The 19,346-nt window shown below is 47.0% G+C and overlaps 1 protein-coding gene across 1 annotated transcript in view; it reads left to right on the forward strand.

Moving 5' to 3' along the window:
- The first annotated feature begins 1,288 nt into the window (after positions 1-1,288).
- Positions 1,289-19,346, forward strand: part of LOC112928780 (cytochrome P450 2C23-like) — a 33,487-nt gene continuing 15,429 nt past the window's right edge. Inside the window, exons 1-4 of the mRNA XM_026010636.2 lie at positions 1,289-1,609; positions 11,984-12,075; positions 12,770-13,010; positions 14,960-15,122. Of these exons, the coding sequence (XP_025866421.1) occupies positions 12,831-13,010; positions 14,960-15,122 (343 nt within the window). The 5' untranslated portion in view covers positions 1,289-1,609; positions 11,984-12,075; positions 12,770-12,830. The remainder of the gene's footprint in view (positions 1,610-11,983; positions 12,076-12,769; positions 13,011-14,959; positions 15,123-19,346) is intronic.

Genomic DNA, 19,346 nt, shown 5'->3' on the forward strand with positions numbered 1-19,346 from the left:
TCCAGGAAAGTAGAACTACCTGGTGACTAGGGTTCACAAAAACGAATACAGATGCTATTTCGTTGGATCAGTTTGGAAAAGAGGAAAATAATATACCTTGAAGGCTTGTTAGCCACATTGAAAACACATCCAGTGCCATCTGTGCCTCGGAAATGAGGTTGTTCTTTTGGGCTCACTTCTTGGTATCATTATGTGCTATATTTTAAGATTAAAATAGGTCTGAAAAGTCCACGTAGACATCCATTATTATCTCTTAACAATAAGATGCGACTTTTTACCTGGAACAAAAACTCTAGGCACATGGGGACCCCGTGTGGGGTTATGAGGAAATGATTGGTCACCTCCGGGAACTACACAAAGTTGTGGAACAGAAGAGGCATTTGGAACAAGAACTCGGTCCCCACCCCGCTGGCTCCCACCAAGGCCGCCTGTGTGCTCAGCCTGCGTGCTTGGACTGCCCATCGGTGAGATGGGCCTGATGGAGGCCCCGCTGCTGAAAAGAGTGTGAGGGCTGCACAGGTTAGGTATGCAGGGCCTCCCGAACACATGTGGCACGCTCAGAGTCCTGCCTAAGTGTTCCTTAGTGAAGGGAGTAACATTTCAAGGCCAGTCATGTAGCATCTTCCCATCTCTCTCTCTTACACACGTCCGGTGACAATGGGCCCACCCAGATAGCACCAGATAATCTCCCGCTCTTAGGGTTCCTAACCAGTCACACATTCAAAGTCCCTTCCCCATGTAAGGTAGAGTCATCACGGGCTCCAGGGTGAGGATGTGCGTGCCGTCATACCCGCAAGGCGGCACTAGCAAGAATCGACACTGACACCCCAGCTGCCGCATTCTGAAAGCTGCCTGTCCTGCTCGTGCCCATGCCTACCCAGTGGTAATCCTGCTTCCAGCAGAAGAGTGTGAGAAAACGCCTTCTCATTTGCTTTGGGGATTTAAATTTGAGAGAATGTCCTAGGAAAATTCCAAAGTACTCAAATGTAATGAAGAACAGTTGGGAGGGATGCCTGGGTGGCTCCGTGGTTGAGGGTCTGCCTTTGGCTCAGAGCATGACCCCGGGGTCCTGGGATCGAGTCTCACATCAGGCTCCCTGCGTGGAGCCTGCTTCTCCCTCTGCCTGTGTCTCTGCCTCTCTCTGTGTCTCTCGTGAATAAATGAAGTCTTAAAAAAAAAAAAAAAGGAACAGTTGGGAGGGAGGGTAGGGGCCACTTGAGTGTAAATGTTTAACTGATCCCAGGCAGCAGCCTTTGGTTATCAACAGGCTTGAGTTGGCTTCTTGGTCAGCACATTCCAAAACTGCGTCCACGGGGTGGCTTCCTGGCCCAGCTCTTTTTTTTTTTTTTTTAATAATCTTTTTTTTTAAACTTTTTTTATTATTTATTTATGATAGTCATACAGAGAGAGAGAGAGAGAGGCAGAGACACAGGCAGAGGGAGAAGCAGGCTCCATACACCGGGAGCCCGACGTGGGATTCGATCCCGGGTCTCCAGGATCGCGCCCTGGGCCAAAGGCAGGCACCAAACCGCTGCGCCACCCAGGGATCCCCCCCTGGCCCAGCTCTTAAAGTCCTGCCGTGTCATCACAGGCAAGCATGGACCACGAGGTAACACCACCTCAAGAGGTAGCCTGAGCTTAGAAGATCTTTGATCAATCTGAACCCCCTTTGGCAAAACAGGAAGAGAAAGGGCAGTGTGGACAGGCTTGGGAGGTGTCTCGGTCTCTTCTGTTGCTATAGCGAAGTATTGACTGGGAGTAACTGGCCACTGAAGGTGCCGGGGCTGGAAACCAGGATGCCAGTAGCATGGGGTTCTGGTGAGGGCAGAGGGCTGCCGGGTTGCAGGTGGCTGACTTCTTACTGTGTCCTCACGTGGTAGAAAGAGAACTAGCTGGTCTCTGGCCTCTTCTCCTAAGGACACTGGTCCCATTCGTGGCCTGATCACCTCCCAAAAGCCCCACCTCCTGGAATTAGGGCTTCAACATAGGAATCCTGAGGACACAGACATTCAGTCTAGAGCATTCCATTTCTTGCTTCCCAAGATTCGTGTCCTACCACCTGCAGGATACACTTAATCCATCCCAATAGCCTCAAAGTCCTACTGCTTGCAGTTAGCATTTAAGTCCACAATCCCGTCTGGATTTGATTTGCTAATATTTTGTTGAGAATTTTTGCATCTATGTTAACAAGAGTAATTGGTCTGTAGTTTTCTCATAATGTATTTGTCTGATTTGGGTATTTGAGTAATGAATATAATGTGTGAGGAAGCATTCCCTCTGCTTCTTCCTCTGAAAGAGATTATAGATAATCCATTCCTTAGAAGTTTGGTAGATTTCACCAGGGAGCCCATCTGGGCCTGGTGCTTTTGGATTTAGAACGTTATTAATTATTGATTTAATTTCTTTAATAGCGATAAGTCTATTCTTATCATTTATTTCCTCTTGTTTTAATTGGGCAGGTAGGGATTTCAAGGAATTTGTCCATGATTATGGTCATCTAGGTTACCATGTTTGTAACATAGAGTTGTTCAGTATTCCTTGATTAACCTTTTAACTTCTATGGCATCTGTAGTGATCACCCCTCTTTCATTTTTGATATTATTTTCATCCTCTTACTTCTTTTCTTAGTTAGCCTGGCTGAAGGCTTATTGATTTTATTGGTCTTTTCAAGGAACTGATTTTGGTTTTGTTGATTTTCTCTGTTAATTTCCTCTTTTGAATTTTATTGCTTTCTGCTCTGATTCATATTATTTCTTTTCTTGGCTTACTTTGGATATAATAATTTTGTTTAAGATTATTTATTTATTTATTCACGAGAGACACACACAGAGAGAGGCAGAGACACAGGCAGAGGGAGAAGCAGGCTCCATGCAGGGAGCCTGATGAGGGACCCGATCACACCCAGGGCTGAAGGTGACGCTAAACTGCTGAGTCACCCAGGCTGCCCTAGATATAATTTGGTCTTAGTTTTCTACTTTCTTAAGGTGGGAACTTAGATCACTCATTGTAGGTCTTCCTTGTTTTCTAATAGGTGCACTCAGTGCTGTCAATCACCCTCTATGTGGAGCTTTCACTACCTTTTGCAGATTTTGATGAATTGTGTCTTCAGTTTCATTTAGATTAAGATATTTCTAAATTTCTTTTGACTTCCTCTCAGACACATGTATTATTTAAAAGTGTATTGTGTAATCTTCACATATTTTGGGATTTTTCAGTTACTTTTCTGTTATTTATTTCTGCCTTAATTCTATTGTGATCTGAGAGCAGACATTGTATGAATTCTGTTCTTTGAAATATGTTAAGGTGTGGGGTGCTTGGGTGGGCTCAGTCAGTTGAGTGTCAGACTCTTGGTTTTGGCTCGGGTCATGGTCCTATGGGTTGTGAGATCCAGCTCACATCGGGCTCTGTACTCAGCAGTAGTCTGCTTGAGATTCTCTCTCTCCTTCTCCCTCTGCCCCTCCCTCTGCTATCTCTCTCTCTCTCATAAATAAATAAATAAATAAATAAATAAATAAATAAATAAATAAATAAAATTTAAAAAATTAGAGTGGATTTCTTGTAGACAACATATAGTTGGGTCCTATTTTTTGATCATTGTGACAATCTGTCTTATTTGGTGTATTTTTACCACTGACATTCCAAGTGATACTTGATATACTTGGGTTAATATCTACCATATTTATTATGGTTTTCTATTCATTGCCCTTGTTCTTTGTTCCTATTTTTATATTCCACTCTTTTACTACCTTCTTTTTGTTTTAATTGAGTATTTTTAAAAGACTTTATTTATTAATTTAACAGAGAGAGAGTGAGAGAGAGAGGGTGAGAGAGAGAGAGAGAGCACACACACAAGCAGTGGGGAGTACAGAGGAAAAGGGAGAAGCAGACTCCCCACTGAGCAAGGAGCTCGATGTGGAACTTAATCCCAGGACCCTGAGATAGTGACCTGAGCTGAAGGCAGATGCTTAACTGATTGAGCCATCCAGGCACACTGTTAATTGAGTGTTTTATATGATTTCATTCTCTCTCCTTTCTTAGCTTATTACTTATATTTCTTTTTTCCAAGTTTTAAATTCCAGCTAGTTAACATACAGTGCAATGTTAATTTCAGGTATAGAATTTAGTGATTTATCACTCACATACAACACATACAACACCTGGTACTCATCATAATAGCACCCTTTTTGATGCCTATCACCTGTTTAACCCATTCCTCCCCACCTCATCTCTAGTAACCATCAGTTTGTTCTTTATAGTAAAGAATCTGTTTCTTGTATTGCCTCTCTTTTCTCCTCCTATTTTCATTTGTTTTTTTTTTTCTGAAATCCCACATATGAATGAAATCATATGATATTTGTTTTTCTCTGACTGACTTATTTTGCTTAGCTCCATCCATGGTGTTGCAAATGGCAAGATTTCATTCTTTTTTATGGCTGAGTAATATTCCATTGTATGTATATACCATATTCTCTTTTTCCATTCATCATTTGATGGATATTTGGGCTCCTTCCATAATTTGAATATTGCTGATTGTGCTGCTATAAAAAAGTATATCCATTCATGATAAACCTTCAACAAAGTAGAGTTAATGGGGACATATATCAACATAATAAAGTCCATATATGAAAAACCAATAGCTAATAACCTCAGTGGGGGAAAAGTGACAGCCAGGAACAAGATAGGAATGTCCACTTTTATTATTACTATGTAACATAGTACTGAAAGTTCCAGCCTCAGCAGTCAGACAGCAAAAAGAAAAGGCAAAGAAGTTAAATCTAAACTGGCCAAGAAGTTAAACTTTCACTATTAGAGATCACATGAAAATGTGATATATAAAAAACCCAAAAGATTTCACCAAAAATTTGCTAGAACTGACACAGGAATTCAGTAAAGTCACTGGATACAAAATTAATGTACAGAAATCTGTCACATTTCTCTATACCAGTAATGAAGAAAGAGGAAGAGAAATCAAGGAATCCCATTTGCAATTGCACCAAGTTATAAAATACCTAGGAATGAACCTAATCAAAGAGATAAAAGATCTGTACTATGAAAATTAAGATATAATTTACAATGGTTGTCCAGGATTTTGCATCTACAACTAATCCAAATCCTCTTTAAAGTAGTAGTATAGCACTTCACAGATAGCGTAAGTATAATATAAGAAAGTCCTAATTCCTTGTATTATCATTGTTCATTTCATTTACATGTAAGCATATATATGTAATATATATACATATATATTCTTCCTTACATTATATATAATTATATAGAGCCAAGTTTCTGATCTGTATTATTTTCATTTTAACATTTTCAGCAAGGTAGGTCTACTGGAAACAAATTCCCTCAATTTTTGTTTATATGAGAAAGTCTTTATTTCTCCTTCACTTTTGGAGGTTGATTTTGCAGGATACAGTATTCTAGGTTGGTGGGTTTTTCTCTCAAGTTAAGTATTTCATTCCACTCTCTTGTTCCTCTCATAGTTTCTGGGGAGAAAGTGGCTGTGATTCTTATCTCTGTTATGCTATAGAGAATAGTTTTTTTCCTCTGACTTTCTTGCAGGATTTTTTTTCTTTATTTTTGATTTACTGCAGTTTGAATATGATGTTCCTAGGTGTGCTGTTTTTGGCACTTATCCTGGTTGGTGTTTTCATATTTCTTATTGGTGTCTAACATTAGTTTGGGGAAATTCTCAGTTATTATTGTTTCAATGTTTCTTGTGGTCCTTTATCTCTTTTCTCTCCTTCTGGTCTTCCTGTTACATATATGTTACATTTTCTGTAGTTGTCCTACATCCTTGGATATTCTGATACTTTTTTTTCATTCTTCATTCTCTTTGCTTTTTGATGATTCTATTGATATATTTTCTAGCTCATAGATTCTTTCTGCATCTGTGTCCAGTCACTCATGAGTGCATCAAAGGCATTCTTCATTTCTGTTACAGTGATAAATATATGTAGCATTTCTCTTTTGGTTCTTAGGATTTCCACCTCCCTGCTTACATCGTTCATGCATTCTTGTATACTGTCTACCCTATCCCTTAAGACCCTTAGCATATTAATTATAGTTGTTTTAAATTCCTGGATTGACAATTCCAATATCTCTCCCTGTCTGGTTCTGATGCTATTTTGCATCCTCAAATTATGATCTTGGTCTTTTGGTATGCCTTGTAATTTTTCTTGATTGCTGAATATGACACTTGGGTAAAGGGAACTGCAGTAAATAGGCCATTGTGTGGCAGTGAGGTATGGGGCAGGGGACATGTCCTACAGCCTATGATCAGGTCTCAGTCATTAGTAGGCCTATGCCTCAGGACTGTGACCCTAACAAGGGGTTCTAAGCTTCCCCAGGTGGGACAGGGTGGCTAGATGCGGTTGGAGGTGGGCTGTTTCCCTTCCCAGGTCAATTGACTCTAGTTAAGTAAGTGCCCCTGAGGGCAGGCCCTGTTAAGAAAAGGAGTGCTCTGATGTGTTTCAAATGGTTCATTTCCCCTCCACCTTCCCCCCCTCCCTTACTCTGATATTTACTGTGGGAATCTGGTCAAGGTCCTGGAGACAAATCTCACAATATTGTAGGGACCCCTGTGAGTGGGTCCTTCTGGAGTTCACTCTGTGTTCTCTGCACAGTTCAAGTTTCCTGCCCCACATGGTCCCATGGCAGCTTCAGCTCGTGGGTCCTCCTCCTGCAAGTTGTGGCTCTGTGTTAACCCATCTGTCTCTTGGTGTTGGGGGCAGCAGCTTTCCCCGTGCCTACCCTCTCTCAGGAATGCAAGAAGAATGGTGCAGAAGACTTCTGATTTGAGTTCCACATATAAGGAACTAAGAGGCCCCCACTCCATCCCAACAGCAAAAGAAAGCTGAGCAGAGTGAAAAAGCAACCTTACGGGACCCCTGGGTGACTCAGTGGTTGAGCATCAGCTTTCAGCTCAGGGCATGATCCCAGAGTCTGGAGATCAAGTTCCACATCACGCTCTTTGTGTGGAGCCTGCTTCTCCCTCTGCCTGTCTGTTTGTCTGTCATGAATAAATAAATAAAATCTTAAAAAAAAAGAAAAAGCAACCTTAAAGATTTGTCAGTTGTTGGTCTTTCAAAGAAGCAACCCTTGGTTTTAAAGATCTTTCATATCGTTTTTCTATTCTCTCTGTAATTTATCTCTAATCCTTATTATTCCCTTCCTCTGTTAGTATTGAATCTAGTGTGTTCTTATTTTTCTAGTTTCTTACGGTATAAATATAGGTTGTTGATTTGAAATCCTTTTTTTATTGGAAGTATTTACAGCTATATATTTCCTGGCAGCAGGGCTGCTAGGCTTTCTGGCGAGCTCAGGCACCTAGGATCACACAGGCCTGCATGAGGCAGGGCATCAACGTGGCTTGGAAGCTGCTGTCAATCAGCAAAGATACATATTTAATAACTAGAGAGTTCCATTATAAGAAGAATACAACTTGATCTTAGGACAGATTTAATTAAAACCAAATATATTGTTAAGTTGGAGAGGAGTTTTTTGAGGTTCTGTAGGGGTGAAATAAAAGGAGGCAGATGGCCTGTGTCCCCACTGGCCCAGAGCAAAGCTAACCCATTCAAGGTACAGCAACTCCACTAGGAAAGGAGTCCAATTGTCTCAAAGAAACTAGGGGAATGTGACTGGATAGGCCCAATTCAGAATCACAAATGTTCCCACAGGGAGTGAGGCCATCGACCAGGGGTATTTCCTGCCTCACAGATGACCATAGCATGCTCCATCAGAGGAGCGGGGAGGAATCAGAGTGAGAAAGATCCTGTGTTCATGTTATATGGACACACACATGTGCATGTGTGTTTGTGTGTGTATAATGAATCAAGTACGTACATGTGTGGGACATGAAAGTTGTATGTGTGTATATGATGAATGAAGTATGTGTTTGTGTATAAGCATGTGTGTGAGACATGAAACAGGCTCATGTACAGGTCATGATGAGAAGCAGGAGTGTGTGCAAGTGTGAGCGTGGGGTGAGAGTGATGGGCCAGATGGTGCATAAAGTTCCTGACAAGAACCCAGGGGACTTGTGAGCCTTCAGCCCTTGCCTTCACGGCCTTGGAGACCTGAGCTGGGATATGGTGGAAGTTGACTGGTGAGCCCGGAGGGCGCGGATGGTAATTGGTCACAGGAGACCCAACCCCTATGTCAGGCCATTGTGGCCCAAGGACACATGGGCTCACCTGCCCCTGAGCCCTGATGCAATCCCCAGCTTACCTGCAAACCTACTGAATGTGAATTTTCTGCCAAGACTTTCCCAAAGGAAGGACCGAGTGGACTGTCATACCTAGTAGTGATTTCTCTTGGCGAGGGTGGTCCAAAGTGAGAGCTGCTGTCCACACTGTTCTCTTGTAGGTGGGAACACCAGGCATTCTCAGGGACTGCTCACACTCTTCCCTGATTGGGGTCAGTTACAGCCCCGGTGTGAGTTCTCAGGAGTTGAGACATCCCAGTTCAGGACTCCCACATGATGAAGTTCTCACCCTTGAAGCAAAACTGCCCAGTGCTCAAGCCCCTGTGGGAGCCAACACAAAGGTCTTGCTAGTTTGGCAACGGGGCCTTCAGTGTTTGGGCAGCAGCGGTGGGAGCGCCTGGCTCAGGAGGAAGCCCCTCGGGATCTTTGGGGTAGAGAACCCCGTACCTCCACAGTGCTGTGTGGTGCTGGAAGACAAGAAGGCCAGGAGCGGGCTGGGCGAGCACCTGTTCCCGTGGCCGAGGCTGAGGGTGGCTGAGTGCCTGTGGCTCAGCTCTGGCTGCACCAGAAGGCCGCAGGTGGGGCGCTTCCCTGCCAGGGAAGTTGGGGCCTGATCTTGGACCAGCTCCCCGGCACAGAGCAGAGGCAGGTGCACGAAGGCGCTCTCCGCCTCTCCCGGGGGTGTGTCAGGGTCCCGCGGCCCAGGGAAAGCTGACAGAGGTCACCTGCCGGCCTGGGAGCAGGTGCTCTGCCAGCAGCGCACCTGCGTCCCAGGAGGGCTCGGACCACGGCGGTGCAGGAAGAAGAGGGGCATTGGGGGAGGAGGGGTGCTAGGGGGGCTAGAGGGGCTGGGGGGCGGGGCCTGGGAGCCTCTTGCTCACACTTGCTGGAGTTGCCTCACCTGTTTCCCACACACAAGACGAGTTCACCCCCCAATTTCACAACCCCTCTCAAAGTCCATAACTGTTGTTTCTGCCAAACACAAATATTTGTTATAAAGTCCACTTTTATTTACAGAGAGCGCATTGGTCAGGGTAGAGGAAACCACCGCCGCTGCCCCTGCGAGGGCTGCTGGGACCAAGTGCCCTGGTTCCAGACCCAGAAACACAGAACTCTCTTTAAGTTTCCTTGTGGTGTCCCTAAATCATGCCAATCATTCTTTTCTTAAGTGGGAGAAAGACTAAAAGCAGTGATTTTGTGTTGTGGGATGAAGAATAAACTTATTCCGGGGCACCTGGGGGGCCAGTTGCTGAGCATCCACTCTTGGTTTTGGCTCAGGTCCTGATCGCAGGATCTTCAGGTCCAGGCACATGAGGCCCCCCACCAGGGCTGAGTCTGCTGGAGACTCTCTCTCCCTTTCCCTCTGCCCTCCCCAAATAAATAAATCTTTTAAAAAAGCTTGTTCCAAAAAAGATGTATTTGAGTTATTCTACAGAGCAAGGAATGTGATGACATCACATGAATGAACGTGGGGTAAAGAACTGAGGGCCAGAAGCCCCGTGACCTCCACCTACTGGGCTGGATGCTTGGCCTGTGGCCAGAGTCCCCAAGGAGTCCCACCAGAGGTCAGCGACGCCAGGTTGGGAGTGTGTCCTGTGGAAATAATCCTCCTCCAAGGAACATGATACACACCCTTCGACCCCACTGCTCCTGTTTTGGGAACCACAGAAACAACAGAATATTAAAATTACATGAAAGAACCCTCAAGACAGCCTCCTTAATTGTGGGCAAAAAGCAAACAGGAAAACTGGAAAGGACGCAAATATACCTTCTCAGGGGAATGGTTTATTGCGTGTAGTGTATGTTGATGCAAAAATGAAGAAACCTAAAAAGAGGAGGAGTTTTACGGGAGCCCGAGTGAGGCCAGCTGCCTGGAGCACAGGATCTCCACGAGAAGAGGGTCTCAGGGAGGACATTGGTGCAGGGTTGTGCGTGTCGTTCCCGTACAACAGTTAGAAGTCATCAGACCAAGGATGCTTTAGAGAGTCGCAGACCTCACCTTGGGCTTCAGGTGTGAGCCGAACCACACAAGACGCAGGGCGTGTGGCTTTAATTTTATGGGAACAAAGAGAGTTTTCTCCCTTTGGTTTATCTTTGTGTTTGGAATGCCCCCTTTCAGTTATACTTTGAACAACACAGATGTACACAGTGTGCCGGCCAGAAATAGAGCCATGGTTTGAGACATTGCTGAGTCGCTTTGACATTGGTTAATGTTCAAGTATAATTTCCTGAGGCCCAGAAACATTAGAAGTTGAAAATTTCCTTTATCTTATCATGTATCCCACCACGGAATATTGTGCAGCATTAAAAGGAATGATCAGGAGCCACATCTATTATCTCAAAGAGGATGCCCAAGGAATAGCTGCTGAGAGAATAAAAACCAAGTAGGCCAGGGGCACCTGGGTGACGCAGTTAGTTAAGTGTCTGCTTTTGGCTCGGGTCATGATCTCAGGGTCCTGGGACTGAGCCCCAAGTCGGGCTCCTTGCTCAGTGGGAGCCTTCTTCTCCCTCTCCCTCAAGTGAGCTCGTGCTTTCTCTGAAATAAATAAATAAATAAATAAATAAATAAATAAATAAATAATTTTTTTAGACTTTTATTTTAAAAGATTGTATTTATTTATTCATGAGACACACACACACACACACACACACACACACACACACACAGAGAGAGAGAAGCACAGACACAGGCAGCGGGAGAAGCAGGCTCCATGCAGGGAGCCCGATGTGGGACTCGATCCTGGGTCTCCAGGATCACACCCTGGGCCAAAGACAGGTACTAAACCACTGAGCCACCCAGGGATCCCCCCCAAAAATCTTTAAAACAAAAAACAAGTAGAAGAGCAGATGGCAAGACTCTTTTTTGTTCTGACAGAGAGAGAGAGAGAGAACAAATGGGGGGAGCAGCGGGCAGAGGGAGAAGCAGACTCCCCGCTGAGCAGGGAACCCCATGCAGGTCTCTATGAGGGACTCGATCTCAGGACCCTGAGATCATGACCTGAGCCGAAGGCAGATACTTAACCAAGTGAGCCCCCAGGATCCTGGCAAGGCCAGCAGCACTGGCTCCCCCACCCCACGTGCAGGCACCCAAACGTGCAGGCAAAAGGAGCAATGCGTGGCTGGCTGCCGACCCAGGGACTTGGCGGGAGTGAGTCTGGAGGAGAGGTGGGGGGGGGGGTAGTGACTTTCTTCACATACCTGTGTATTGTTTCCCCAGTGAAAATGAGGATTTACTTAAAAAATGAACTTTAATTTGTAATGCCAGAAAAGGAATAGCTCATCATTACTTCTCATGTAAGACATTGTCTTGAATATCCTGACATGAAATTTGACAAACTGACACCTAATTTGGGGAACACGTTCACTAAGTTAATGTGCATATTATTTGGGCAGATGAAGATGCTACTGCCTTTTTGGAAAATTGACTATATCATAGAGATCTTGAAAAAGCAATAAGGCAAACATCTTGTTAGAAAAATGGGCAAATAACAGTTCAAATATTACAAATAGCCTGTAAACCTAAAGAATACTAATTGTTTAATCTTGTGGATAACTAAGTAAGTGCCAGTGGAAATGAGGAGGCAGCCCACCGTGGGATGGAGAGAAGGAATAGTTAGGCAAGTGTGGAAGGTGCCTGAGATGGAGGACGCCGGGACGGTTATGAAACGCACCTGCCTAGTGGAGGTGTGGGCAGCTGGACCCCATCCCAGGGGCCAAGGGTAAGTGGACAGTTCGCTCACTGTCCTCAATTCCATGGTTTCTGTCCAAATACAGCAAGTCATCGAAGTTAATGTACAATCACCACCTAAGACATGAGAGGAGGTCTGCGTGGGGAGCGTGAGGAGAGCCTGGGGCTGAAGGTGCAGGTGAGTCCCCAGAAGAGGCAGGAGGGGCATCATCGCAGGCCGAGGGAAGGGCAGGGGAGATGCCCGGAGGCCACACTGTGGGCTGTTCCTGGAGCTGGGCGCTCGGAGTCCCCACAGGGCAGGAAGGCAAGGCCGCAAGCTAGGGGGTCTCGGAGGTCTTTCTAAGGCTTTTAGGCTTTACCCTTAGGTAAATCCCGGGGACCCACTGAGGGTTTCTCAGCGGGTGAATGACCTGCCTGATCTATGCCTTTCAGGGAGATTCTGACAACTTTGTCCTAAATGGACTGAACAGGGAAGGGGTGATGCAGGGGCTCAGTGGGAAGGGAGGAGGTGCCACATGTGGGGACACCACCAATGCCCAGGAGGGAGAAGATGGGATGAGAGGTGGTTGGGAAGAGGAGGGGGCGAGGGGATCCAGTTAAAGACCCTCTTCCACCGCCAGCTCTGTATATGCTGGAGCAAGAGACGCCCAAATTCTCCCTTCCTATCCTGGGAGAAGAGCCAAACTGACGACTAGGTTGGTGGTGGGGGCGGGAAACAAAGGGACAAGGGGAACCCTGCTGGCGACAGTATATAGACTCTGAACTAAGTGACTTCAAAGATGCCAAACCCGTCACATTTCTAAACAGGCTCAAGGGAGTGTGTGGGGCTCCTGTACACTTGGTTTGCAATCACAACACACTGTCTTCAACAGCTGACACCACGAGTGGCTGACAGTCCGAGTGCCAGCCCCACGGCCCACACGGGGCGGTGACATGGCTCTGCTCGGTCTGCCCACCCTCCTGGTGGGTTGTGTGGCTTTCCTGCTGTTCATCTTTGTGTGGAGAAGAGGAGGCACTCGCGGGCGTTTGCTCCCACCAGGCCCGCCTCCTCTTCCCATCATTGGGAACATCCTGCAGGTGAACCTCTGGGACCTGCCCACCTCTCTCTCCAGGGTAAGGCCTCTCAGGTATGGCCAGCTAACACCGGGGCGGGTGTTGATTCCTTCCTACTTCCTGTTCGTTCCATCCTTTTGAGGAGAGCAGGAATGGTGACCCCTCAAGAATGGCTCCATTTTAACTAACGGCCTCTGAGGCCCCCCGACAGGTCTCTCCCTAGAGAAGGCCCTTCCAGCTGGACTCTGACATGTGACCATAACATACGGAGCACCTGTTGAGTGAGGAGCGTGTCCGCGGCACAGCGCGGTCATTGCCCAATCTGTACCCCATCGTTGTGACTCAATGTGCCCCCATCCATCTGGCTTTCCAGCTGTACCTTGGGATCGCACCATCGTGACCTGCCAGCACGTTGGTCCCACTGCCCTGTCCTGTGTCAGCCCAATGCCGTGTAGTCTCAGATGCCAGGATCACGGGCATCCACTCAGGAAAGGCTAGGAGGGCTGTTGGGGAATCAGGATCCTCAGACAGCAGTGGATTCTGACTTGAGTGAGGGACGCAGAGGTGGGTGGGTGTGTCCTAGACTGCCTCTAGAAGCTTCTGCAGGGCCCTCATGGAGTCCTTCGTCTCCACTTTCCCCAATGCCCACGTGGGCACCTTCCTGTCCTAGCCCGGCTGGCATTCCATGCCTAGTCATGTGCTTCTCTCCCTGGCAATCAGCTGTGGTCCCCTCTCCCTGCCCAGAGTCTGCACCTCTGCAGGGCCAGGCTCGGGAGGACTCAGGTGGCCCTACACATGGGTCCCTAAGCTCTCGGAGCCCCTTCATGCTGCCCACAGCCCCCGGATGTCCGCTCCTCCCCTCCACCCACTCTCCTAAGCGACTCTTTCCTGCCTGCTCCTATTTCTTCAACCCTCCAGCAGCGTCCCCTCCCACCGCCATGTCATTGTCATGCCCATCTCTCTGAGAAAACCCAGCTCTCGGACAGACTGTCCTGCAGCCCAGAGCTCTCAGCCCTCGCACCACGGAACTCACGGGCACTGCCCTGACCGGCACGAAGCTGCACCTCTGCCCCTGCCGCCTCTCCTGCCTTCTGTGTCTGGAAGGGGTGCTTGTATTCTCAGTCACCCCGACTCCCCCCTCCCACCACATCCCAGCCACCAGCAAACCCCTCTCTCTACCTTGGGAAGATACGGGGAACCCAGCGTTCTCTTTCTACCTGGATCAATTCAACAGCGTCCTGCCCACAGATGGCCTCCTTCCATTCCGTTCCCACTCCAGGCAGGGAGGCCCTGGAGGAGGTGGCCCACCCCCCTCAGCAGCTTGTGCCCCTCATAGGACCTGGCCCTTCCACTCCCCCCACCCTCTAACCCCCACCCCACCTTGCACACCCTCCTGCCCTCCGCCGCCCTCTGTGGCCACTGGCCTCCTCAATCCTTCCCACCCCAGGCACCCGCGATCCTCAGGGCTTCGCGGATCCCTCTGCAGGACATACTGTTCTTGCAGATCCCCACCTGGCTGCCATTCCCTTCCTTCTTGGTGGTGACAGTGCTGCCTTCCAAGGAGACGTTCCCCAGTGTCCTCTCAAGGATGAGACCACGCCCCGGCCTTCCACCCCATCCTCACTGGTGTCTCCCTCTGCGTGTCTGCACGCTAGCAGAGTCCAGACTTGACCATCACGTCTCACCCACTAGAAAGCGTATCAAAGACAGTAATTCTCCTGCCAGGCCCTGTCTTTTCCCAGTCGAGACACCGTGTAGTACCTAGGATTTGTCCAACACTTAGTAAGTGGTTTGTTCCCTCCAGTAAAGGAAGGGATTAGGGCAAAGGCACAAGAGCTCAAGAGGCCGGAGTATGACTCACCCCACCGCCAGGCCTGCAGCCCCGAGTCTTGGCCGGGGTTCACTAGGGGAGGGTGCTGGCCATGCATCGGGGCTGCTTCTCTTCTACCTGGGCCTGCGCAGCTAGGAGCCGGGCCAGTTGCTCAGGTGTGCCTTGCCACTCTCCCCAGCTGGCTGAGCAGTACGGCCCTGTGTACTCACTGCGCCTGGGCCCCCATCCGGTCGTCGTGCTGCATGGATACCAGGCTCTGAAGGAAGCCCTGTGCGGCCAGGCGGTCAACTTTGGAGGCAGAGGGAAGTTCCCCATCATGGATAATGCCCTCAGAGGATATGGTATGTCTCCAACCAGAGGCGGGCCAGCCCCCTTCCCTCTGGGCCTCAGATCTGCCTGATGCTGTGGTTCACAGCCCTTCCCGGGGCTGGGGTGCTGGGGGGGTGGCAGGTACCCCAGTTACTCCATCACAGCTCTGCCCAGCCCATGCCACCCACGTACCCTTCCCCCCTTTCCATTCCCCTCCATCTCCTATTCCAGAATATGTGGCTTTTTGAAGGGGTGGGGGCCCTAGGATGGTACAGCATCACACAGTGATTTGTGCCAGTTACTGCAAGTGTGAGCGACAGGTCTTCATCTTCACAAGGACTGAAATGTCTAATTGCTTGCAGAGTTGCTGCGCCAGGGGATGGCAGGCACCGTGCTAGATTTTCTGTGGACGGGAGGGTTGGCCAGGAAAGGCTCTGCAGTGAGCAAGAGCACAGGGAGCAGAGGCCCATCTCGGTTCTCCCTTTGTGCTTCGTGAGGCACCGCCCTAGAGTGAGCGAGGAGGCGTGGGGGTGTTTTCTGAGTCCTCATACCCAGGGGTGTCCTCCTGCCTTCGTGGCTGACTGGTGGCTGGTGAGCAGAAGATCTGGAATGGATACCGTCTTTTGCGTCCAAGGCTGGGGGTGCCAGTGACCCTCCCGCCCCCCTGCTGTCCCTATTTCTGTAGTAGGAAAGATTTCCTTGCCCTCCCTTGGGTCACCAGCTTAGTCTTAAGCCTTGTGTCTGTTACTTGGAGAGTGCTTGAACCATTTAATATAACAGTTGTTACCACCTTTCCTGGGGTTAGTACAAAGTCGCAATCGTATAGTTCAGTGGGCACCTGTGCTGCCCACCTGTGGGGCCACCACTCAGATGAAGGAGCAAACACCCCAGACCATGGAGTCCCCGCTTGCCTTCCCCCCAAACACATTACTCCGCCTTTCCCCAGTTAACACATACCCTGACACTGAACACCATAGTTCAATTTTCCTACTTTAGAGCTGTATAGACATGGCATATACAGTAGTTACTCTGTAGGATCCGGGCTCTTCCCTTCGGAAGTGTGCTTCTGCGCTGCCTGCATGTGGGGGTTGCCGTGCTCAGGCCAGCTCTGTCGCTGTGCGGCGCTCCACCGTTTGGACATCATTTATCTTTTCCACTGTTAGTGGACATTGGGTTGGGGGTCATGGCCCATGCTGCTGCTGGGAACACACCTGAACACGTCTCCTGCTGTCGTGGGTCTGTATCTACTTAGGCAGAAACTACACCAGCTACGGCGAGTCATTTTATTCCTGGATCTGTTTCCAAAAAACGAACAACAAGGGTCCTGTGAACTATTGGAATCAAGTTACTTCTGCCTAAAATACATCCTTTAATATTTATTTACTGCAGTCTTCCATGACAAATTCTTTCTGATTACATTTGCCTCAACCTGCCTTAATTTTATCTTCATTTTTGAAAGAGGTTTCAACTGAATCAGCATTTTGGTTAGTGGCGATTTCTTCTCATTCTTTTAAAGATGCCATTCCTTGTATCTGGTGTCTATTATTTTTGTGCAAAATTACGGTTCATAGTGTCATCCTTTAGAGCATGGTGTGTATTTATCCCCCTTCGATGGTTTTGTTTGTATGTATCCTGTTTCTGCATTTTTACAATTTAAATACAATTTCCTGACGTATAGTACATCATTATTTTCATATGTAGTGTTCAGTAATTCATCACTTGTTATCTAACATCATGTGCCCTCCTTGATGCCGGTCACCCAGGTACCCCATCCCCCCACCCCAGCCCTTCCAGCGAAACCTCAGTTTTTTCCCAAAGTCAAGAGTCTCTCATGGTTTGCCTTCCTCTCTGATTTCCCCATTCAGTTTTCCCTCCTTTCCCCTATGATCCTCTGTTTTCTTTCTTAAATCCCACATATGAGTGAAACCATATAATTGTCCTTCTCCGATTGACTTATTTCACTCAGCATAATACCCTCCAGTTCCATCCACGATGATGTAAATGGTTAGATTTCATCCTTCCTGATGGTTGAATAATATTCTATTGTGTATATAGACCGCATCATCTCTATCCATCGCCTTTGAAGGACACCGAGGCTCCTCCCGCAGTGTGGCTACTGTGGACACTGCTGCTGTGAACTCTGGGGTGCAGGTGTCCCAGCATTTCATTACATCAGTATCTTTGGGGTAAATCCCAAGCAGTGCAATTGCCGGGTCGTAGGGCAGGTCTATTTTTACCTCTTTGAGGAACCTCCACACAGTTTTCCAGAGGGGCTGCACCAGGTCACGTTCCCACCAACAGTGCAGGAGGGTCCCCTTCCTCCACATCCTCTCCAACATGTGTGGTTTCCTGTCTTGTTAATCTTCCCCATTCTCACTGGGGTGAGGTGGGATCTCAGTGTGGGTTTGATCTGTATTTCCCTGATGGCCAGGGATGTGGAGCATGTTCTCATGTGCTTGGGGGCCATGTGAGGGTCTTCTCTGGAGAAATGTCTGTTCACGTCTTCTGCCCATTACTGACTGGATTGTTTGTGTCTTGGATGTTGAGTTTAAGAAGTTCTTTTATAGATCTTGGATACCAGCCCTTTATCTGATGTGTCATTTCCAAATATCTTCTTCCATTCTGTAGGTTGCCTTTTAGTTTTGTCAACCCTTTGCTGTGCAGAAGTTTTTTTTTATCTTGATGAAGTTGCAATAGTTCATTTTTGCCTTTGTTTCCCTTGCCTTTAGAGATGTGTCTTGTAGAAGTTGCTGCAGCCGAGGTCAAAAAGGTTGCTGCCTATGCTATCCCCTAAGATTTTGATGGATTACTGTCTCACATTTAGATATTTCAACCATTTTGAATTTATCTTTGTGTCTGGTGTAAGAGAATGGTCCAGTTTCGTTCTTCTGCATGTGACTCTCCAATTTTCCCAGCACCATTTCTTGAAGAGACTGTCTTTTTTACAGTGGATGGTCTTTCCTGCTTTGTGGAATATTAGTTGACCATAGACGTGAAGGTCTATGTCTGGGTTCTCTATTCTGTTCCATTGATCCATGTGTCTGTTTTGTACCAGTGCCACGCTGTTTTGATGATCACAGCTTTGTAATATAGCTTGAAGTCAGGCATTGTGATGACCCCAGCTTTGGCTGTTCCTCCCCCCAACATTCCCCTGGCTATTTGGGGTCTTTTCTGGTTCCATGCAAATCTTAGGATTATTTGTTCCAACTCTGTGAAGAAAGTCCATGGTATTTTGATAGGGGTTGCATTGATTGTGTAGACTGCTCTGGGTAGCATGACATTTTCACAATATTTGTTCTTCCAACCCATAAGCATGGAATGTTTTCCCATCTCTTTATGTCTTCCTCAATTTCTTTCAGTGTTCTGTAATTTTTAGAGTACAGATCCTTTACCTCTTTGGTTAGGTTTATTGCTAGGTATCTTATGCTTTTGGGTGCAATTGTAAATGGGATCAGTTCCTTAATTTCTCTTTCTTCAGTCTCATTGCTAGTGTGTAGATATGCCACTGATTTCCGTGCATTGACTTTGTATCCTGCCACATTGCTGAATTCCTATATGAGTTCTAGAAATTTTAGGGTGGAATATTTTGGATTTTCTATATACAATAACCTGTCATCCGCAAAGAGTGAGAGTTTGACTTCTTCTTCACCAATTTGAATGCCTTTTTTTTCCTTTTTGCTGTCTGATTGCTGAGGCTAGGACTTCTAGTACTATGTTGAATAGCAGTGGTGAGAGTGGACATCCCTGTTGTGTTCCTGACCTTAGAGGAAAAGCTCTGTTTTTCCCTCATTGAGCATGATATTCCCTGTGGGGTTTTTGTAGATGGCTTTTATGATATTAAGGTATGTTCCATCTATCCCTACTCTTTGAAGAGTTTTAATCAAGAAAGGATGGTGTCTATTGCTAAATGATTTTTCTGCATCAATCAAGAGGATCATATGGTACTTGGCTTTTCTCTTATTAATGTTCTATCATGTTATTGATTTGTGAATGTTGAACCAGCCTTGCATCCCAGGGATAAATCCCATTTGGTCGTGGTGAATAATCTTCTTAGTGTACTGTTGGAAACTATTAATGGTATTTTGGTTAGTATTTTGACATTTATGTTCATCAGGGATATTGGTCTGTAATTCTTCTTTTTGATAGGGTCTTCATCTGTTTTGGGGATCAAGGTATTGCTGGCCTCATAGAACAAGTTTGGAAGTTTTCCTTCCATTTGTATTTTTTGAAACAGATTCAATAGAATAAGTACTATT

The sequence above is a fragment of the Vulpes vulpes genome, chromosome 15 (genome assembly GCF_048418805.1).
Source record: "Vulpes vulpes isolate BD-2025 chromosome 15, VulVul3, whole genome shotgun sequence".
Lineage (NCBI taxonomy): Eukaryota > Metazoa > Chordata > Mammalia > Carnivora > Canidae > Vulpes > Vulpes vulpes.